This window comes from Gossypium hirsutum, chromosome A08 (assembly GCF_007990345.1).
Source record: "Gossypium hirsutum isolate 1008001.06 chromosome A08, Gossypium_hirsutum_v2.1, whole genome shotgun sequence".
NCBI classification, from domain to species: domain Eukaryota; kingdom Viridiplantae; phylum Streptophyta; class Magnoliopsida; order Malvales; family Malvaceae; genus Gossypium; species Gossypium hirsutum.
In genome coordinates, this window is record NC_053431.1 from 94,487,980 (window position 1) to 94,512,386 (window position 24,407).

General features: G+C 33.4%; 1 protein-coding gene across 1 annotated transcript; it reads right to left on the reverse strand.

Annotated features, from left to right (window-relative positions):
- Nucleotides 1-1,029: 1,029 nt before the first annotated feature.
- LOC107926875 (sucrose synthase 2) lies at nt 1,030-6,540 on the reverse strand. The gene is made up of 15 exons (XM_041074568.1): nt 6,211-6,540; nt 5,915-6,047; nt 5,269-5,420; nt 4,948-5,140; nt 4,615-4,733; nt 4,252-4,468; nt 4,066-4,161; nt 3,796-3,969; nt 3,484-3,600; nt 3,209-3,375; nt 2,726-2,950; nt 2,038-2,359; nt 1,711-1,955; nt 1,479-1,617; nt 1,030-1,372 (listed from the first exon to the last, which is right to left on the reverse strand). The coding sequence occupies exons 1-15, from the start codon at nt 6,306-6,308 to the stop codon at nt 1,340-1,342; spliced, it is 2,430 nt and encodes an 809-aa protein (XP_040930502.1). The 5' UTR covers nt 6,309-6,540; the 3' UTR covers nt 1,030-1,339.
- Nucleotides 6,541-24,407: the final 17,867 nt, after the last annotated feature.

Below are 24,407 nucleotides of genomic sequence, written 5' to 3' on the forward strand. Positions count from 1 at the left end.
AAAAAGTTTGTTTTTTATTTGAGCACTTTGAAAAGTTTGACTTTCATTTAAGCATTTTAGTAAAAGTTAAGCATTTTGAAAAGTTTGACCCTTACATGCATAATTCCTTAAAAGTTACCCTTACATGCATAATTCCTTAAAAGTTACATCTCAATTTAAACATTTAACCTTTACAATTCTATGATTGATTTTAAATATAATGATTTATTTACCCTTCAATTTTTAAAAAAATATTTTAACTTAAAAAGAGATGAAAATTAAATAAAAGACTAGGATGATATTTAAAAAAAAATTGGAAGAATTTTTCAACAAACTAACAGAAGTATTTATATAAATTTTTCTTTTATTTTTCCGAATTTGAAACCCTCAAACATACCGTAGTTATATTAGACTTTGACTAAATCTGAAATAAATCCCTTAAAAAGCGAGACGAACTTTGTCTTTTCTTTCACAAGGGAGCAAATCCTTGTTAGGTGTTACGTATTTACGTCCCTTAACAAAAGAGAAAAAGCAGACTGTGAATTCAATGGATAGTAATTATACCATTTCATGAAATGGTCAGTAAAATCCGGTATAAGGGAAAGAAGTGAAAAGGTCCCATGGAGTAGGTTGCTTTGGTTCCCATTTTGTATACCAAAGTGGCTAGCTATACAGGATTGACTTCCTACATCTAGAGAGTGATGGAAAAGGCAAATTGTGCCTTGAGGAGTAGGAAACTTGGGTTGCAAGTTCTCTGAAGTAATTTGGGAAGAAGCTTTTTCAATTGCAAAGGCAGGCTGGACATTGAGGAGATTAAAAGATAAGGCATTGATGGAAGCAGAGGCTCTAAACAGAAATAAAAAGTGATTAGTTTGATACTGATGAGTACAAAGATTAGAAGACATGATAACTGTTAATAATGGGTTATGTTTAGCTTAAGAGTACACATGGTATTAAAAATAATTATCAGTCATTACTAATTCATTTATGTAGCAGATTTCTGCTGTCTTTAGGTAATAAAATCATAATAATTATACCATTTCTCAAAAATAGCAGCAAGCGAGACCGAATTTACGATTGCAATTCTTACCACCTCTCATACAGGCACACTGTTAGCTTTACATACATACAAATCTTCAACCAGATTTCAAGAGGCAGTCCAAAGCCAGAACACTGCATTTATTTACAAAACCCATCACATATTTGATTTTTACTTCCAACACAAAGCCGAATTAAAATGCTCCATAGCAAGGAGACCTAGTCTGCTTTATTTATATATTATATTGTTCATCCTCGCAATCAACCAGACCCTTAAATGTATACCACCAGTACCCTACGAGCGCAACCAGGGATTAAGCTTTTAATCATCACTGGCCAAGGGAACAGATTTTACCTGAAAAAAGAACACAAGCATGCTTAAGTTCTATTATAATCCGCAACGAGATTCAGAGGTAGAGCTGCCAACATCAGGCCATTAAGAGGGAACAAAGTCCACTTACCAATTCACGGAACTTGAGGATGTAGAACATTTCAAGATATCTTCGGGTCTCACGCCTCTCGAGTTTTGAGACGTACTTCCAGAAACCATATACTCCAGCCAATGTCATCAGCCTTTCAGAATAAATTTTCCACGTATACCTGAAGTACAAAAACCTTTGCTTAAGCTCTGCTTCGATGGTAGAGAGAATGGAAGTCTAAACTCTAAATGTAAAAATTAGAAGAAACACGCACCTTTCATAAATCCTCTTAAGCCCTCCATCAGATATTTTAGTCCAGTGGCTTGGATCCTCCTTGCAACGTTCAAAGAAAGTTGCCAGGAGTTCAGCGGTCTGGTCAGGGTGGTATGGATCAATATGGAACCCTGATATACCATGTTCAATAATCTCTGCAGGACCACCATGCAATGTGGCAAACGTTGGAAGGCCACATGTCATGGCTTCCACCACTGTAAGTCCAAAGGCTTCGTAGAATGCAGGCTGAAAAACGAGAAGGGGTTAATTTATTAGAAATCTCAGGAGGTTGTAACACAATAGAATCATATTGCTACGGAGCACATACCTGAACAAATATACCCTTTGAGTCAGCTATGTAGCGATAGAGCTCACCATTGCGTGCTCGATTTGTTTGGGCTGCTATCCAACGAAATTGACCATCTAATTTATACTCTTTCATAAGGTCATGCATCTTTTCAATTTCTGCTATCTCTTCTCTGTCTTTGGACTTCTTTACATCAATGTAACCAGCAACAACAACGAGGTTTGCTAATTCCCTCAGCTTGTTATTCTTAGCATACAACTCTACCAATCCAGTCATGTTTTTAACTCGATCCAGCCTTGCCATGGAAAAGATTAAGGGCTTTGACCGATCACTCAAAGTACCACTGCACATTGAAGATGAAATTTGCATCACAAACTTGGCAAAACAAGAAAATTTCATCATAGACTTGTGCTGCAAAATTTTGCAACAAGGCAAAATGTCTAGTTTCAATTTGATGTCAACTACTAAGGTTCTTGAAAGTAGATATCAAAATGTAACTTCCTTTTCTTGGCAACCAACATTCTTGATTATATTTAATAAATAGCAAAAAGAGAAAGGAAAAAAAAAAGGACAAAAGAATATTTATAAGTGCTTCAGCAAATAAAACATTATGGTATAACAAGCAGATCAAAATGTTATTAATTCAAAGATTATGCTCTTCTAGACATTAATGTATAAGGTACAACAAACAATGAATGAAGAAACTCACATGTGTTCATCATTCTGCTTAGGATCAAACAACAATTCTTCTATTGAGCCATGCAGTGCCGTAAGTCTCTTTTCCTTTTCAGAGTATGGAAAATAAATGCACATATCTGCCCCGGGAGATACAATATTGAACTTCGGATCAAAAACATCAATGCCATGAACCACTCGATACAGCCCTGGAAGAGTAAAAGCAGTATGGCTCTCATACTGACCAACAGTATTCTTCCTGAAGCCCAAAAAAGAAATAAAAGTGTGATAAGCAATTGATATAAATTGAAAACCAACACTTCGCTCATATTTTACCCAAGGGATCCATCTCCTTACTATAGGACAGCAGATGACTTGAAGTTTATTAAGATAAACAATGTTCTTAAAACATATTAAGATAAAATAATGATAATGGCATATCCATACCAAAATGAACGGTAATAATACCAGTCCAGTAAATAAATAGTATATTCTAAAGTAAAAGGAGAGAACTTACGTTCCTGCAATCTCTTGGTATGTGCTGGTGATAATAAAATCAGCATTATTCATGGCTATTAAGTCGGCAGTAAACTGACAAGAGAAGTGATATTTCTCGTCAAACTTTTTCCAATATATATCTGAATCTGGATATTTTGTTTTCTCCAAAGCATGGGCAATGGTACACTGCAGAAAGTGTAATTTACACATTGAAGATTTAGTAACAAAGCTTTCAGCAAAAGTAAAAGGCAAAGAGTGGAGGGAAAAGGGAATTGGGACAGTGGAGGGACAAACCTGTGTGACGCCCATTTTGTAAGCCAACAAAGATGCAACCAGGTTTCCGTCACTGTAGTTTCCTATAATAAAATCTGGAATACCCTGTAACTCTGCTGCAATTTCACTTGCGACGTCCTGATTAGTTATACAAATAGGAAAGCAAGTTATGAAAGAAGATTAAGAAAGAAAGAAAGATAGACCCTATAGAGAAGTACATAGAAAACGTCCTCCTAAATTTGTTGTGATTGTTGAAAAATCTAATGTTTTTTTCTTCAAAAAAAAAAAGGAAAATCAATAGCCTTTGAAACTTTGAAAGGGAAAATGATTTACCTCCGCATAAGTCTCCAGATAAGGCCATACATCAAACCTTGATATCCATTTACGAAGAACTCCATGTTCTGACCTAAAAGGAACTCGCAGAATATGAGTATGCTCTGTCCCACTGACTCTTTCCAGCCGCTGATTGCAACTAGTTCCCTTCGCATCAGGTATTAACCTGGTCACCTTAAACAAGAAGAAAAAATGTGTCAAATTTACATAGGCAAAATATAAGTGTTGAAAACAAAATAAAGCAATATGGCATCTAGTTAGTATACTTACAATAAGAATTCTGGGAGTAATATCAAGTCCTTGCCTCTTTATCCTTAGAAGCATTTCATTCTCTAAGGCTCGCACTTGGTCCAGTATATAAACAACCTACACATTAAATAAGAAAAATGGAGATCTTAAATGAAGATATTTACATATAAATTATCCTACACGTTAAACATCAGATTCACTACAAACCTGACCACCAGTGTCAGGCAAACCTAATACATTTGCTTGCCCGAAGTATCCATGTGGAGACAGAATGACAACATTAAACACCATAGGCACTCTCCCAAGGAATGTCTCTAATATAGAGGGATCAGGTGCCTGAAGGATGTCCAAGAGAAGATGCATCGTCTCCAGAACATGAGCTGCAGTATCTCCCCATCCTCTCTCAAAACCCATTCCTTGTAATCTGCATTCATAAAACAAGGAAAAATCAGACAGAGATGTCAACAACTTTATTGCTCTGCCACTACCAATATGCTGATAGACTCCTTGAAACAAATCTATATGTATGTATTAAATGTATATACAAATAGAACACAAATAGAAACTCACTCGTATTCAAACTCAGAATATGGTGCATCAGGTGAAAGCTTAGCAAGATGATCTTCTGCCTTAGCCAAAGCAGCTTGAAGTCGGGGTATACTTTGTATCCGATCATTCAACATCAATGCCTACAGAAAAACCTTCATTAGTTTATCTTGTTATGAGAATTTCATCACAAAATAGATACTCCGACATATTCCTTTCCAAAGCTGTTAATACGTCACCACACATAAAACAAGGCAAAATTTTCTTTTCCTAAAATCTAAAGGAACATAACACATAGCTAGTGAAGTTGCAACTATGGTAAGGGGTTTAAAGGAAACCCCTCTGATGAATACTTACATGCCCTTTATATTTGTGGGCTCTCAGGAAATTAAGTAAAGGCTCCAAAGAATCTTTGTTACGGAACATGTTTGAAGAAAGGTGACGGTTGAGGAATTGGACGCCATTGCCAATGGATGAAGAGCGGTTGGGCCGAGGAAAGGATGCATTGAATGGCTCAAAATCAAGCTCAAGCACAAAATGGTTGTCCTCCCTACGCAATGTGTAAAAAGAAAAATCACAATGAGTTATGAGGTAGAACATTCATAATCAAGTACTATGAATCTATTGACTTCAAAGAAACAATAACCGCAACTTAAAAAGAACAGAAAATAAGCTTACCCCACATCTGCAAGTGCTTCTTTGAAGCGAAGATATTCGGACACATCCAGTTGCTCCACGCTGAGTTCATGAACATTGACTCGTACGTATTCCCAAACACCAGGTCTTGGGCGAACTGCTATAGCCACGTATGGAGGCAGAATTATGGCCTCCTGTAGTTATTAAAAAAAACCCCAACAATTTAGTATATTAAATACAATAACATAATCGAGACCGTACATATTCCATTTGACAGACGTTAAAAGCTTACCTAGTACAAAGGCTGAAAGTTAGGCGTGAAAATTAAATAGCATTACTACTAAAACTTCAGTTTACATACACTCCTTTAAAGACGCAGCATCGAGGTAAGGAAAGAACATAAAACACATCCAGAAATTCATTTGTAAATTGAATTAGAGTAAATTTAGGAAAACAGAATCTTAAAAAAAAAAAAAAACCTAAAAGTTCAACTGAAACTAAATAGTACAAAAATAATTTAGCTGAAAAAACAATTAAGCATTTAAAAAGTATTAGATACTTTATTTACTGCATCATGAATCACGGACGAAAATTAAATAAATATCTAAAAAAGTCGTTTATCCTTTTTAATATATAAAAGCTAACAATATCTTAAAAATTAATACGATAATTAAGGGGGGGAAATGACCTGTGCAGATTTAAGGACTTCGCTAAAGGGACCATCACTTAGCTTCTCTCTAGCTTTGTCGTCGCCTACAACATTTTCCAGTTCATCGATCAAAGTATGCGGTTGCAGTATTCCTTTTCCCTGCGCCACGTACCTTCAAAATTCCACAACCCTAAACTTCAGTAACATATCTTCCTTTCCTTTCCTTTTACTTTTCATCGTTTTCCCATAAGCCAAATAGAGACTGCAAAATTTAAAATCCGGAAAAGAAAAAGAGAACAAGGTGATAGGAACTGTAAAATCGCGGAAGAGCGCACCTGGAGAGAAGAGCAACGAGCTCGTTACGATGAGCAGAAAGCGTGTCCTCCACGCGGTCCCTCATGCTAGGACTTCGACCGAGGTTAGGATTCGCCATTGTTAGACTTCGTATCTACTCTGTTACTGCTGTTGAAGTGAACTATTATTGATTGGAAAGAAAAAAGTGAAAAAGAGTTTTTATCAGAAATCAGTGAGTTTGAGTGAGCTGTGAGGCAATCGCTGCGGTTACATATATAATATAAATATAGATCAGCGCAATGAGGGGATGACGGACGCAGCTGATGGTTTTACTCTTTGTTCATTGGATTTGCGACACGTTGAAATAATTTGTAATGAAGGCGAAAGTCCAAGTTGCCGCATCATGATGTTGAAACAAAATTGGATAATTTCGTTATTTAGTCCCTCAATTATTCATATGTTTGATTTTTGCCATTAAAAACTTTATAGTTGAAAAATGATCTTAATTTTTTATTGGTAAGAATATAATAAAACGAATAATTATTTGATGCCTAATTGGATAGAAGAGAAGTTCATTTTCTTCACGTTTCTTCAAAAACAACAAAGATAATAAAACTAAGACAAATTGACTCCACTAAAATATATTAAAATTGTGCTTGAAATTAGGAGCCTATAGTGTAAGAGCCCATTTTTGCCCGAGGCCCGAAACCAATACAGACCCAAAGCCCAATCTGAACCAGCCCAAACCCAAGACCAAAACAGACCTAACCCCTAACCCTAGCCTAGCGCCGCACGTCCTTGCCCCTGGCCTCCTCACCTGCTCCGCCGTTCACCTGCTTTCTGCCATTTGCCCAACTGCCCGCCTGCAACATAGAGCAAACAACACACAAGCACTAGAAGACAACAGAAACAATAAAGAAATAGAAGTTTAACAGTTTTAAAGATTTGGCTATATAAGCCGAACACAACCATTGTAATGGAGGGGGGGGGAATCGATCTGGTCCTTTGCAAAAAAAGAGATCTCTTTTTGTAACTCTTTGCAAGATTGGAAGAAAACAGAAATAAAAAAGGTCGTTTTTTCGTTTATTTTATTTTATTTTATTTCGAAACAAAAATAAAAAAGGAGGCATTTTTACCTTTTTTGCCGTCACCGGAGCGTTCAGGAGGTCGAGGAGAGGCATCGGAGAGAAAAAGGAGAGACTTTTGGTCTCCCTACCGCCGTGCACGGCGGCGCCGGCGCCGGCGACCGGTGGCCGGCACGGTGGCTCTTGCCCAGGCCCTTGACCGGAGAAGAGAGAGGGGAGAAAGAGTTCTGAAATTTTTTTTTTAAAAAGAGGGATGAAATGATTTTTTTTAGGGGGGTTTGATTTATATAAGGATCCAAAACGGCGCCGTTTTGGAAGGGTCAGAAAGCCCCTAAAACGACGCCGTTTCTGCATAAGACCCGAGACCCGACCCGTCTGCCTTAGGGGATCCGCGTGTTTTAACGGAAGGGCTAATTGCGCGTTTAGCCCTTCCGCTTTTTTAATACTTTTAAAATTAGGTTCTTTTAATTTTTTTAAATTTACCCAAAATTTTTTCCGTATTTTCAACTTCGTCCTTACTCGAACTATGCCGTTTTAAAGGAAGGGTAATTTTCTTTGATGGACCCTCCATGTTACATGCGTGTTCAGATCAATCCCTCCCCTTTCGTTTATTTGCGCTTTGAACTCCCCGAATCTTGTTTAATGTTTAATCTGATCCTTTAGTGATTTTGTTTATTTTCTTTACAAATTTTATATTATTATTGTTATTGCATTATTATTATTATTATAATTGCTTTTATAGATATATACATATATTATTATATATTTCTACATATACTTATACACATTTTTTTTGTAATATATATATACATATAAACATACCTTTTATAATTTATTTATACATGCATATATATTTATAATACACATACATATTTCTAACCTTTATAAATAAATAAATACATATTTTTACCTATATATATGTACATATTTTATATATTTTATAATTCATATATGTACATATTTTTCATACTTCATAGCTTAAAACCATCTGTGTATATCTATACGCATTTTTATAAATATATGTATATAAAATATATTTTCATACACCTTTATTATATATACATATTTATATACTTACATACACTTCATACATATTTATTTTTTCTTTATATTTTAAAACATACTTTATATATATTTCATATATTTTGTAACTTACGTATACACACATATTTTAATTTACATTTCTATACATATATATTCCTTTACGTTTTATTTGTGTTCACTATTTATTTCATTTTATTATCATTTTGAATGGAAGTTTTGATTTATTTGTTTATATACATTGTTATTTTATATGATTATAGGACTAACGTTTATTTATTATCGTTGCTATTGCTCATATCATTTTATACTTTTGTATTCATTATGATTTTGCCATGAATAACAACAATGCAAATTGCTTTCATATTTTACTACGATTTTAGTGTTTTATTTTACTCGACATAACATAATTTGTTTTGAATAAACAATATTTCGTCTTTAGATTCGAGAGAATCGTATCTTAACTTACTGGGTTTCGATTTTCATGATAAATCTAAATGACGAATCTTTTAAACTCAAATTTTAAATGATCTCGGGATTAAAAAAATTGCGTCCTAACTTACGGGTCGTGACATCATTTTTAAATCCGAGATGGCTAAAATATCTTTTAAATAAGCATTTTTCATTTGCGTGTTGGGAATTTGAGACATTGTATCCTAACTTACTGGATATAATTCTTTTTCTCGAATAATATGAAATATGCCATTTTCCTAAAAATTTTCAACGTTTTAATACAAGGATCGTATTTTTTAAATTCTTCTAAGTTTTTCAATTTTCGACATTAAGACATTAAGTAATCAACTAAGGTACCAATTTTGGGCGTATCGAGGGTGCTAATCCTTCCTCGTGCGTAACCGACTCCCGAACCCGTTTTCTGAATTTCGCGGACCAAACTTGTTGTTTTAATAAAATCAAACCGTTTATTAAAAACAACCGCTTTTCGAGGTGATCCAATCACACCTTATAAAAAAGGATTGGTGGCGACTCCCGTTTCTTTTTTTAAAACCCAAGTCGACCCCGTTTTTCAATCAAAAAATAGTGACAACAGCTTGGCGACTCCGTTGGGGAAGAAACACGAGAGTCAAGCCATGAGTTGATTACTTTTTGTCTTTTTGTCAAAAATCAAAAACTTAGTTTAAATATACGATCCTTTCATTGTATTTTTATCTTTATTATGATCTTCGTCATTATGATTCATAATTGTTGTGTTTAAGTTCAGATTTATTTTTGCACATTGCATTGCATGACCGTTGGTCACACCCTTTTTAAGTGGGAGTGAGAAGCTACGCCTTCGTGAGGTTTTCACCTCCGCATGGGATAGTGAATCGCTTTCGGGATACATCCGTACCTATGTCTTCGTGAGATTTTCATCTCCGCATGGCCATAGGGAAATGTATTCCCCTGAACTGAACTCAGTCCGTATGAGCCTATAATGGGTGAGGATCGAGGAATCTGCTGGTTCGGGTACCCTTACTTTAGAACCAACCCTCATATAGTAGACTTAGGAACTTAACCTAGGTAGAGCCACTCCAAACCCCTAGTATCTACCCGATTAGGTACTTTTTGTTTTCCTTGTTTGCTTCTGTTTTTTACTAACCGATCTTGTTTTGTTTTGATTATGTTTGCATTGCATTTTAGGAAAGAGATATGGATTCAAATCCAATTACTAAATTAGAAAGCTTGTCATGGAATACGAATTCCTTGATAAAGTGGAAAACAATACGACTTCCCAAACCTATTCTGAGAAACACAAGAATGGCGATGGAAGAGTTCGTGACCTTGCTTGGTGGCCTGGGGATTCGAGACGATTGTCCAAAAGCCTTCAACAAGCTGACGAGCCTTATGAAGATGGGCAGATGATGGATCGCAACCAGGATCAAGAAAATGAGCTAGCAATGGCATCTATTGGTGAGATTACCTCAAACATGCGGATGAAGAAAAAAATCGATGTTGTTTCTTGGAATATGAGGGTAAGGTCGTACATGTATCCGTTTTATGTAAGGGAATTTGCTTTCTAGAAAAGTTTCCTAAATGTAATCAGAATCAACGTCTCTTTAGGCATTCATTTCATGCATTTGCATTACATTGCATCATATGCATTAGATTTTCACGAAGTGACCCTAATTATGTAAAATTATTTCAGCTAATCTGGAAAACCAATCAACCAAACATCCTTACGGTACTCGTCGCAAAGCCAAAGAAATGGATCAAAGATTAGAGAAACTGGAGCAAACGCAAAAAGAGATGCAAGACCAGTTACAGGTGCAAATGAAAGAACATATGGAAAAGATCCAGAAAGACATGGCACAAAAGATGAAGGAGTCTCAGGATGAACTAATGACTAAATTGACGCAATTAATAACCAAGGGAGTGGATAAAAGGAAAAATCCTGTGGTTTGCGATGAAGAAGGAAACAATGATGAGCCACTTTTTCTCCAGGATACACGCCACCACAAGCGCAAATTCAGATTGAACCACATCCACGAAGATCTTCTGTCTCGATTAGACCTCAGCACTTTCAAGGTGACGCTTCAATACCGAAGAACCTTCAGGTCAGATCTGGTTCTAATCCTGACGATAATCTGGTTGTCCCGGACTTCGATGAAGTAGCGGAGAAAGACAAGATGAAGGAGGAGTTACCAAAGCAGTTTGAGGAGAAATGGAAATGGATTGAAGAGAAGTTTAGGGCGATAGAAAGTATCGACGGCATTCTTGGAATAGATGCGAAAGATCTGAGTTTAGCTCCGGATTTGATACTTCCTTACAAATTTAAGATGCCGGAATTCGAGAAATATAATGGGACCAGCTGCCCAGAAGCTCATATTACTATGTTCTGTAGGCGTATGGCCGGATACGTCAACAACGACCAACTGCTCATACACTGCTTTCAAGATAGCCTCACAGGGGCAGCGTCTAAGTGGTACAATCAATTGACGCGTATCCAGATTAGCTCTTGGAAGGATTTAGCACAAGCCTTTATGAAACAATACAGTCATGTAGCTGATATGGTCCTTGACAGAATTACCCTTCAAAATATGGAGAAAAAGCCTAATGAAAGTTTTAGGCAATACGCACAAAGGTGGAGGGAGGTCGCTATCCAAGTTCAGCCGCCACTCCTAGAGAAAGAAATGACGATGCTCTTCATCAATACATTGAAGGCCCCGTTCATCACCCACATGTTAGGAAGTGCTTCGAAGAGTTTTTCAGACATAGTCATGAGTGGTGAAATGATTGAAAATGCCGTGAGAAGTGGAAAGATTGATGCTGGAGAAAATAATAGGAGGTCAGACTTAAAGAAGAAAGAAAATGAGGTGAGCAATGTGAACACCTACAACAAATCGATTACACAGCCAAGAAAGGTGATTACTAGTCAGCAAGGTTCATCTAGACAAGAATCGTATGCGAAGCAAGGCACTGAGAACCTTCAATTCACGCCAATTCCGATGTCATATAAGGAGTTGTATCAAAGCTTATTCAACGCACGTATTGTCGCCCCTCTCTACACGAAACCTCCACAGCCACCGTACCCCAAATGGCACGATGCGAATGCACATTGCGAATATCATGCGGGAAATACGGGGCATTCCATAGAGAACTGCATAGCCTTCAAGAAACTGGTTGAAAAGCTCATCAACATGGGTGTAGTCAAGTTTGGTGATTCATCTAATGCAGAAAATTCGCCACCCAATCATGATTAACAATGGGGTGAACGCAATATATGAGAAAGTGTTGGGAAGTTTTCACATCAATACCATATATGAAGGCATAATTGAAAAGGGATCTTGTTAGATGTCCGCCTTTATAAACCTGGAGTGCTCCAAGCAATGGGCTTGTAGAAGAAATCTCTGTAGTTTTTAGAGCTTATTTAGAGTAATGTTCAGAACATTTTTGCTGTTTTTAGCCTGAAGCGATAGAAATTCCTTTGTGAAATAGGCTAATGTCTGAACGTTATTATTCTAATAAAATACATCTTTGCGTTCCTTTTTGAGCCAATATTCTTTCATTCTTTTTGATTATTTCAGTCTGTTGGATTTTCTTCCACAACATTCATTCATAATCATATCGTAAATAATCATTCATAAATTTATACATTCTTTTGTATATTCCTCGGTGCTTATTATGAGTCCTCAGATATCAATAACATGAATGAAACTGCTGCAAACTCAGATTTTCCACTTGAGTGAGGCATGTGCTTAGATGGATATCATGACTTTGGAAATGACATAGATAGTAGCTTACCCCCAAACTTGTTGAGGATGGTAGAACAAAAGGATAAACAGATCCTACCTCTCAGTGAATCATTAGAAATTGTGAGCTTGATGAAGACTAGAATTAACCTGCCTACAGAGACGAAAAATTCAAAGATGTCTTTGTATGATCATACCAGGGTATGCCTCGATTCTTATAATAAAACCTGCACAACAGTACGATGTCAGAAATTTACAGTGCGAACGATGCAATTCTTTGCCGGGGCAATACCGTTCTCGTCAATTCAGCATAGCTTTGCCCGTTTGAAGTCGAGTTTCTATTCCTTCAAGATGTTGCTGGATTTTATCCCGATGGAAGAAGAAGATCAAAAGTTTCCAGTTGTAGTTTTGCCCTAAAAGGCTCTATAAAGGAAATTCGATATCGGAGAAGATCCTTTGAAGGGGATAACAAGGACTTGTCCAATCCTAAGAGTTTAGATCCGATTCAAAAAAACAAGGGAAAAGGAAAAAAAAAACAAAATCAAAATCAAAAATAAAAAAATAAAAAGAAAAAGAGAAACCAATCAAAGTCAAAATAAAAATATGAAAAGCAAAGAAAAGAAAAGAAGAGGCCAAGGCGAAAAGCCAAAAAGGGCGCTTTGTGACCAAAAGTGGTTTTGAGTTGAAAACCGAAAAAGGACGACTCAAATTTTGAGCACAATGGGGCATGGACATCACCATTATCGAAGACTTCTAATGGGCATTGCTTCACTATTGAGATCATTAATTACTTCATCAAATGGATAAAAGCTACAGCATGCGTCAATGTCATCATATGCCAATATAGAATTCCAGAGACGATGGTATGGGAAAATGTATTGAACTAGAATGACAACATGATAGTTGAGGGCTGTAATCAGTTCAAAATCAGACATCACAGTTTGTCACTGTATTATAAGACAATGAAGTTCAAAAAAGAAAAAGATGAAGAATGAAAATGGAAAATGAAAAAAGTAAAATGGAGAGGCTAAGGGGAAAACCCGCAAAGGGCGCCTTAGGCCAAAGGGGATCTGAGCTGAAAACCCGAAAAGGGCGGCTCAAATACTGATCAAAATGGGGCATGAGGTGATATAAGCTGCTCAAGTTTTGTTCATATTGAGGCATGTGTTGATCTTACCATGCCTGAATCAACAGGAAAGGATATGCAACATCTTGGAACATTGACAGAGTATTGTAGATCTCCTAAACACATGTCCAACTCAAAAGGGTCTTCAGAAAGTTTGTATAGAGAAGTTCAAGCTATGATATCTGGGGCACCCAATTCTCATGTTACTCTTGGAATACTTTTTCTTTCTTTCCAAGATATACATTCCCAATTAATTCTTTTGTTGTCCTTCTTCACTATTTTCGATAATTTGTTCTTTCGAGCTATGCTCAGAACCAACTTTATTCTTATCCATTGTTATGACCTTTTTGCAAGCATTAGAATAATGATTAATGGACTAATAATACTTTCACAAAGGAAGTTTTGCATATTACTCTGAAAAGTTTCTAAATAATACAGGAACCTGAAACAGGACTATTGTTTAGAACATGCCAAATTTGAAGGTTGGAAATTTGAGAAGGAAGAGTCTAAGTTTGGACTTTCTCTTTGGATTTTGTTGACAAATGCATTGATTGAACAAAAGGACAAGATGTCGTGTCAATGAAAAATCTTAAATAAACAAGCAAGCAATGATCACTAGGCAATAGGAAGAGGTTACCTCGGAGAAGAGAGCCTTCATTTGTGCATGAGTCTTTGAAGCGACACCCTGGAAATGGTGTAAGGGGGACCAGAAAGATTAAGATCCTATATCCTTGAATTGTGATAAAAGAGGATTGAGGAAAAACCATATTTCTACCCTTGGATTGTAGAGGGAGAATGATCGTACAAATTTTGTGCCCTAGTGGATTAAACTTTAAGGTTTACCGTGGGGGCAATCAGATTAAGTGATTCTTTGGATATGCTAGCCGAGCAAGAAGGTGGTATAGCACGTCAGTAATAAAGCCTTAATATGCTTTTGTGTGATGATAACCTAAGCATTAAGGAATCATTTTCATGACATTTTGCATGTCATTCATACACATCTAGTTAGGAGCATTTGATTCGTTCTGATCATGTCATCCTAATCTCTAGGCACAATTAGGTTCATAAAATAGAACATACAGGTCATGTTCCCTAGAGAACAAATCAGTGAACATCGAAAACAAAGCCTTGCCTTCATTGGTTGCAGTGGAGCTGGTTAAAGAAGCAGATCTTGCCTTCCAGCGTTAACAACGAAGCAGATCGAAAACAAGCCTTGCCTTCATTGGTTGCAGTGGAGCTGGTTAAAGAAGCAGATCTTGCCCTCCTGCATTAATAGCGAAGCAGATCGAAAATAAAACCTTGCCTCCATTGGTTGCAATGGAGCTGTTTAAAGATAGCAGATCCTGCATTCCTGCATTAACAGCGAAGCAGATCGAAGACACAAACCTTGCCTCTCTCGGGTGTAGCAGAGCTGGTTGAAAACAGCAGATCTTGCCTTCCTGCATTAACAACGAAGCAGATCGAAGACACAAACCTTGCCTCTCTCGGTTGTGGTGGAGCTGGTTGAAGACAACAGATCTTGCCTTCCTGTATTGACAGCGAAGCAGGTCGAAGACACAAACCTCGCCTTTCTCGGTTGTAGTGGAGCTAGTTGTAGATAGTGGATCTTGCCTTCCTGTACTGACGGTGAAGCAGATCGAAGAAACCAGATCTTATCTCCCTAAGCAGTAGTGGAGCAGATCGCATCAAGTCTTATCTCCCTAAGCAGCAGTGGAGCAGACGAAAGAATAAATCCTATCTCCCTGAAGTTACAGTGGAGCGGATTAAAAACCACAAATCTCATCGCCATAGAGTTGCAGCAGAGTAGATTGAAGCCGTATCTCTCTGAACTGCAATGAAATGGATTGAAGCTATAAGCCGTATTTCTCTGAAGATGCCGTGAAGAGGATCGAAGAAAAAAGACGCAATGGACTAGAATGAAGCTATCTGAAGAAGAAAAGCACCAAGATGTTAAGACTCGGCGAGACCGGGCAAAATTGGTCTCTCTTAGTCTTTGCTCTATTCTCGTTACACGACAATAAGCAAAGAGGGGCAGCTGTAAGAGCCCATTTTTGCCCGAGGCCCGAAACCAATACAGACCCAAAGCCCAATCTGAACCAGCCCAAACCCAAGACCAAAACAGACCTAACCCCTAACCCTAGCCTAGCGCCGCACGTCCTTGCCCCTGGCCTCCTCACCTGCTCCGCCGTTCACCTGCTTTCTGCCATTTGCCCAACTGCCCGCCTGCAACATAGAGCAAACAACACACAAGCACTAGAAGACAACAGAAACAATAAAGAAATAGAAGTTTAACAGTTTTAAAGATTTGGCTATATAAGCCGAACACAACCATTGTAATGGAGGGGGGGAATCGATCTGGTCCTTTGCAAAAAAAGAGATCTCTTTTTGTAACTCTTTGCAAGATTGGAAGAAAACAGAAATAAAAAAGGTCGTTTTTTCGTTTATTTTATTTTATTTTATTTCGAAACAAAAATAAAAAAGGAGGCATTTTTACCTTTTTTGCCTTCACCGGAGCGTTCAGGAGGTCGAGGAGAGGCATCGGAGAGAAAAAGGAGAGACTTTTGGTCTCCCTACCGCCGTGCACGGCGGCGCCGGCGCCGGCGACCGGTGGCCGGCACGGTGGCTCTTGCCCAGGCCCTTGACCGGAGAAGAGAGAGGGGGAGAAAGAGTTCTGAAAATTTTTTTAAAAAGAGGGATGAAATGATTTTTTTTAGGGGGGTTTGATTTATATAAGGATCCAAAACGGCGCCGTTTTGGAAGGGTCAGAAAGCCCCTAAAACGACGCCGTTTCTGCATAAGACCCGAGACCCGACCCGTCTGCCTTAGGGGATCCGCGTGTTTTAACGGAAGGGCTAATTGCGCGTTTAGCCCTTCCGCTTTTTTAATACTTTTAAAATTAGGTTCTTTTAATTTTTTTAAATTTACCCAAAATTTTTTCCGTATTTTCAACTTCGTCCTTACTCGAACTATGCCGTTTTAAAGGAAGGGTAATTTTCTTTGATGGACCCTCCATGTTACATGCGTGTTCAGATCAATCCCTCCCCTTTCGTTTATTTGCGCTTTGAACTCCCCGAATCTTGTTTAATGTTTAATCTGATCCTTTAGTGATTTTGTTTATTTTCTTTACAAATTTTATATTATTATTGTTATTGCATTATTATTATTATTATAATTGCTTTTATAGATATATACATATATTATTATATATTTCTACATATACTTATACACATTTTTTTTGTAATATATATATACATATAAACATACCTTTTATAATTTATTTATACATGCATATATATTTATAATACACATACATATTTCTAACCTTTATAAATAAATAAATACATATTTTTACCTATATATATGTACATATTTTATATATTTTATAATTCATATATGTACATATTTTTCATACTTCATAGCTTAAAACCATCTGTGTATATCTATACGCATTTTTTATAAATATATGTATATAAAATATATTTTCATACACCTTTATTATATATACATATTTATATACTTACATACACTTCATACATATTTATTTTTTCTTTATATTTTAAAACATACTTTATATATATTTCATATATTTTGTAACTTACGTATACACACATATTTTAATTTACATTTCTATACATATATATTCCTTTACGTTTTATTTGTGTTCACTATTTATTTCATTTTATTATCATTTTGAATGGAAGTTTTGATTTATTTGTTTATATACATTGTTATTTTATATGATTATAGGACTAACGTTTATTTATTATCGTTGCTATTGCTCATATCATTTTATACTTTTGTATTCATTATGATTTTGCCATGAATAACAACAATGCAAATTGCTTTCATATTTTACTACGATTTTAGTGTTTTATTTTACTCGACATAACATAATTTGTTTTGAATAAACAATATTTCGTCTTTAGATTCGAGAGAATCGTATCTTAACTTACTGGGTTTCGATTTTCATGATAAATCTAAATGACGAATCTTTTAAACTCAAATTTTAAATGATCTCGGGATTAAAAAAATTGCGTCCTAACTTACGGGTCGTGACATCATTTTTAAATCCGAGATGGCTAAAATATCTTTTAAATAAGCATTTTTCATTTGCGTGTTGGGAATTTGAGACATTGTATCCTAACTTACTGGATATAATTCTTTTTCTCGAATAATATGAAATATGCCATTTTCCTAAAAATTTTCAACGTTTTAATACAAGGATCGTATTTTTTAAATTCTTCTAAGTTTTTCAATTTTCGACATTAAGACATTAAGTAATCAACTAAGGTACCAATTTTGGGCGTATCGAGGGTGCTAATCCTTCCTCGTGCGTAACCGACTCCCGAACCCGTTTTCTGAATTTCGCGGACCAAACTTGTTGTTTTAATAAAATCAAACCGTTTATTAAAAACAACCGCTTTTCGAGGTGATCCAATCACACCTTATAAAAAAGGATTGGTGGCGACTCTCGTTTCTTTTTTTAAAACCCAAGTCGACCCCGTTTTTCAATCAAAAAATAGTGACAACATATAGGATATTTGTAAATTCTAGAATCTATAAATTTACTAAAAATTTTGACACAAAATATATAAAATTTTATTTAATGTGGGATTTAAATACATGATCTTTGACGATTAAAACTGTGCTTTAATTATCAAAGCTAATCCTCAACTTTGATTAAAGTTTACATAAAATAATAAAGAACTATAAATATCAATAAAAATGATTTTTAAAATTAAATAATAAAATTTAATATAGTATTTAAATAATTAATAATAAATTTAAATATGTTTAAAAATAATTTATCAAAAAATATATCCCATTTAACATCTTATTCTATTAAATTTCATATAGCTTTTCTTAAATCTTATTCTTTTGTATTCGTAAACCTAACCGAACAAAAAGATGGAGTCTTTAAAATTTTTAGATTTACAATTATCCCTTTTATTATTTGTTCAATTAAATTCGTTAATTTTTTAAAACAAAAAAATAATATTTATATAATTAAAATAAATATTATGATATATTATATCATATAAAATAGTATACATACATGTTTAATGACATATAATATATTAATTGTTATGTAATTAAATTATGAATGTAAAATAATTATTATAACATTATGGTATTACAATGTGCATATTTCTATTAACAAGATGCAATCTAAACCTTAAACATGTAACTAATTGTATATAGGTTAAAATCCTCTGTTACATCAACTAGACTTACTCCTACAAAAAAGAATCTTTTTTACCGACCAATCTTAATTTCAAATAAACCACTCTTTTTAGTTTGTTTCTCTTTTCTTACATTCTTTATTAGTAGAAGAGATCCTTGAGAAGATTTTTTGCCAATTCGGTAGAATTTGGCATATGGAAATGTTATTTTCAGTTGACATGCCAAATAAAATTTGATATGTAACCTTTATATACAATTATGCTATAATAATATACCTTAATTATATATTACTAATTGTATATATTATAGTATACCATAAAATTAAGGGTAAATTATCAAAATAGTTACTTTTGTTTATCTTAGGTTACATTTTAGTCACTTATGTTAACATGTTGTAACATTTTAGTCACTGAACCGTTAATTGTTGTTAACGGTGTAACGGTAAGCTGACGTGGCACATTAAATTATCATTTCAAACAAAAATTTTAGGTTAAATTATACAATTAGTCCCCATATTTTTTTCGTTTTGAGCAATTTAATTTTTTTCTTTTATGTTCTATTAACTTTCCTTTTTGTCTTTATTTCTCATTCTTTTCTACTTCTTCTATTTTCCTCCCTTCTCCATCTCTTTTAATATAGTTTTTCTATGTTTTTCATTTGCTAAAACTAAAGAGGAAGAAGAAAAGGAAAATAAAGAAGTAAAAAGTAAAAATTAAATTGTTCAAAAAATAAAAGAATAGGGACTAGTTTTAACAAATGAAAAATAGAGAAAAACTACATTAAAAAAGATGGAGAAGAGAGGAAAAAAAGGGCGAAGTAGAAGAGAATGGAAAATAAAAATAAAAAGTTAGAAGAACATAAAAGAAAAAAATTGCTCAAAATAGAAAAATATTGGGACCAATTGTATAATTTAACCTAAAATTTTTGTTTGAAATGATGATTAACGTGCCACGTCAGCTTATCGTTACACCTTTAACGACAATTAACGACTCAGTGATTAAAATGTTACAGCACGTTTACGTAAGTGACTAAAACGTAACATTTCAAACAAAAGTGACTAAAATGTAATTTGAAGTAAACAAAAGTAACTATTTTAATAGTTTATCCTAAAACTAATTATATATTTAAGGTTTATGTTACACATCATTAATAAAAGAATGCACATTGTAATGTCATATTGTTATAATAATTATTAAACATTCACAGTTTAATTATATAACAATTGATATTTTATATGTTCTTAAAAGTGTATGTATACGATTTTTATAATATTAGTTAATTTTTGTTTAAAATAATTTAACTAATTGAGTTGATCGATAATAAAAAATTTAGAAATTCTGATTTCGGATAAGTTTTTAAATTTGTTATAATAATTAGTATTGGACCTACTGATTTTAAAATCAATTAAAATGTTTAAAATTAATTTAAGTATTTCTAGAGAAACCATTGAAGGCCAACTGATTTGTAAAAAAAAAAAAAAAGCCCACGTCTTTGCAAAAGCCTTGTCCTTTTATGGAATTTTCATTCCATTCATGCACTTATAAAATGGTAAACTTTAAAAAGGTGGTCCAATGATGTTCTATTGTCTACTTCTTTTTATTATTTGTCCCACCATATCCTTATCCATTATGGATAAAGATAAAGTAAGATCATTTTTAGTCTTAAATAATTAACTAATATTGAATATAATTAGAAAAAAAAATAAATAATTATTGCTAATCTTTGTTGGACATCACATGATGGCTCTTCTTTTAACTTCTACCTAGACTCTTCTTTTAAATTTTAATTAGGTAATTTAATGATTCTATTCGTCTATGTTTAAAGGTTTATTTGAAATTTGAGAGGGTATAAATAAAAATATTGGGCCCAGAAAATAGATTTAAATAAAAAATTAGGCTCGTTTAAAATATGGGTTGAACTTGTACTTAAACATTCAATGCTCAAGTCCCGCCCGGCCCAACCCATTTAAAGTTTATAATACTTAATATTATGTTTTTTTATATATTATGTAATTTAAGACACATTAAAAAATAAAAATATACTAAATATGTAATATTACTCTAATATAAACATTAAAATAATGTTAACATAACTATATACAAAATTTCAATAAATAAAAACGGTATAAGATTATTAAATATTAAAATAAATTTAAAAAATAATATGGGCGGGCCTAAAATAAGTTTGGGTTAGTCTTTTGAAAATATAGGCGAATATGGATAAAATTTTAGATCTAGATTTTGGACAGGGCTAAACTTAGAAAAGTATAAAGTATGTTAATATCATGCTTAAACCCGACTAGACTCATGAGCACCTCTACTTTTAACTATGGTACCCTTCAAATAAAAAAACTTTGACTAGTGAAGCAATTTATTTTATTTAATTAATTAATTTTCTTAATTGGTGATTCATGTGTTTAATTGTAAGTATGAATTAAATGTATTAAAATTTTATATAAATTTAATTTGATAATTGATATGATAAATAAATTTAAATTATTTTACTGCAAGTAAAATTTTAAAAGAAAAAATATTAGTAATAAAAAGGAAAATAAAATCATTTTTTAAGTAATTTTTTTTATCAAACCTTGTAAATTAAACAAAAAAGATAATTAGAATGAGAATAATTGAAATTAACTGAACCTTTTAATAAAAATAAATATTTTATATTAAAAGTTTTGACAAGCCCTAAAAAGTCCATTCACCGTTACTTTGAATTCAAAAAGCATCAAATGAATACTTGGAGAATTTTTTTAATTTGTAAATTTTTTTTTACTAGGATACCCTTCAAATAAAAAAATTTTGATTGTTGTTGTAGTTTTTTATATTTAATTATTCATATTTATTATTTAAAAAATTATAAGCTATATTAGATTATTTTATTCACAAATTTGTACGGCTTTAATTTTTTATGTAATTTTAGTTATATTCTAATAAGATGTTTATTATAATTTGTATTTATTAAAATAAGTTGAAAATACTTTTTCTTAATTAAAAAAATAATTAATTTTTTTTTAAATCATAAACTTCTTTATTAAATCAAGTGATGAATTCATAAAATTAAAATATAACTATGAGTTTTATTTTTTATCATTAAGAAAAAATTCAAGCCCAGAGCGATATTGAGCAAGAACAAGTTCAAGCCAAACAACAAATACAAAAAATCGCGCAAACTTCGATACAGAAGAAAAAAAAGCATTCTGGCCAAAAGCTCCACAAATTGTTTCATTTGCGAAAGGAAATGACACTTTGCAAAACAATGCCCGAAAGTAAAAAATAAAATGCTCGAGATGCTGGAGCATGTAGCCATGACATCAGGTTTCAACATGTCCAACGACAATGACCTTCAATTGATCTTTTCATTGGATGATGAACAAGGACCACAATCTTTGTTTGTTGTTCAAACCTTCAACTCCAGCAGTGAATCAGACCACACAGATGATTAAGAGATAGATTCATCAAGCTCGAAATGTTTAGTGATCCAAAACTACCTACTAGTCCAACTGGCCAAAAGCCCAACAACCCTAGTCCAAATATTCCTCGACGAGTGATAGCCTCCCATCGAAGTTACAATGTTCTTTGACACAGGTATGACCCAGACAACTGCTGTAACGATCCAAAATTTACAGTTATTGGAAAGTGTATTTTCGAGTCTTCGTTTTTGTAAAATAAATTCGTAAATATTTATTAAAAATATTTACGAAGTTAATTGTGTGGTTAATTAGGTTTTGGCTAGATGAATTAGCTTGAATCAATGTTAATTAGGCATACGGACTAGATTGTAAATAGAATAAAAGTTGAATTATAAAATAGAAAAAATTTAAAGGACTAAATAAGTAAATAAACCAAATTGTGGCTATGGTAATGGTAATATACATTTGTAATAAATACATGCATACATTTGTAATATATATATACTTACTTATTATTTAAGAAAATATTATTATATTATATTATATTATATTATATTATATTATATTATATTATTATTATTATTATTATTATAATTAAAACAAATAAATAAAGAAACAAAAAGAATAAAAAGAACAGGATAGAAAACGAAACAGAGAAGGAGAAAGGAGAAAAAAAAGAAAAAGGAAAAATTAGGGTTTTAAAGTTCTAAGTTCAATTGGTAAGTCATTTAATCCATTTTCTTGTAATTTTAATATTTTTAGAATCCTAGAACACTTGATTTATGTTGAAATTTTAGAAGATAGTGGATTTTTAGATGTTGTTTATGTTGAATAAATTGAAGTATTTGGGGTTAAATTGATAGAATTTCAAGTTAGAATTGAGAAAAGGATTGAATTGTAGAATAAATTATAAGTTTGAAGTAATAGGGACTAAATTATGAAATTTTTGAAATTGGGGTTTTATGGTGAAATTTGAGAGCTGAAATTAGTTTAAAGTGGGAATGGAATGAAAATATGGATTAGTTTTAAAGAAAACGAAATTAGTCTTGATTAGGGATTAAATTGGAATTTAGGCAAAAGTTGAGTATAAATTGAAATAATCAATATGAAATTGTAGTGTATTGATGATTTTAAATTGTTCTAATTTTCGTAGCTAACGTTGTGCTGGAGACCTCGGTTAAAAAAGGAAAAGAGAAAGACGACGAGGAGTGACTCGGGAAATTACGGTTTGTATTTCTATAATCCGAATCTAATAATTAATTGTTGTATTTTTATTAATATTTATGGTAAGTGATTGAGGTGAGAAATTAGCATTTTTATATTGAAATGAATTTATATGAATTTGTGAAATATGTGAAATGTGGATATTGGACAATGATTGTTTTTGAATGTGGAATTAAACACTATCAACTGTATTGGGCTGAGTCGGATATAGTTGGCGTGCCATAGATTGCAAGTATTCAGGGATACTTCGACCACGAGTCGATGAGACACTAGGTGTCAAACTATTACTTCGGATAAATTCGATGAGGTACTGGGTACCAATTTACTTCGGCAAGGTCGATAAGGCACTGGATGTCAATCTAATACTTCAAATTATCCGATGAGGCACTGAGTGCCATATTGGTGTGTTTTGGTTGGATCCTTGTATCCGCCAAAGTTCAAGTCATGTTAATAGGGGTAAATAAATGAATTGGCAATAAGATTGATATTGAATGTGAATTTGAAATTGGGCATTGAATTGAATTGTATAAATGAAATGAATGAACCATGCATGAACCATGGGTTCATGAAAAGAGTATTGTTATTGCTAAATGATATGTGAATCAAAGTGAGAAAAACTATTTGAATTAGCTATTGTTAAGAAATGAAGGTTAAATGGATGAATTGAATTATTGATTGGTTAATGTTTATATATATGGTTAAAAGTGTATATTTTATAATGTTATTTTATTTTAAGCATTCAGATTATAGAAATACCGTTGAGTTTATACTTAGTGTATGGTTTATTTTCCGTGCGCAGGCTAAGTTAAAGTCAGATCGTTGAATCAGCATCCAAGGTTGATCCCGAACTCAAAGTGGTGATGTATATTTCTTTTTTGGTAATGGCATGTACCTAGGACATTTTATATTGGTTATTTTGAAATGGTGAATGTAAAATATGTTATAACACACTATTGGTTACATATATATAAGTTTATAT

Bases quoted from the DNA above. Each gene is read 5' to 3' on its own strand.
- LOC107926875 (XM_041074568.1), bottom strand. From the start codon at position 6,308: ATGGCGAATCCTAACCTCGGTCGAAGTCCTAGCATGAGGGACCGCGTG. The intron at 5,421-5,914 runs GTCATTTCCCCC...TAATAACTACAG, and splicing joins AAGTCCTTAAATCTGCACAG to GAGGCCATAATTCTGCCTCC. The intron at 4,469-4,614 runs GTGAGTTTCTAT...TTATGAATGCAG, and splicing joins TATTCTGAGTTTGAATACGA to ATTACAAGGAATGGGTTTTG.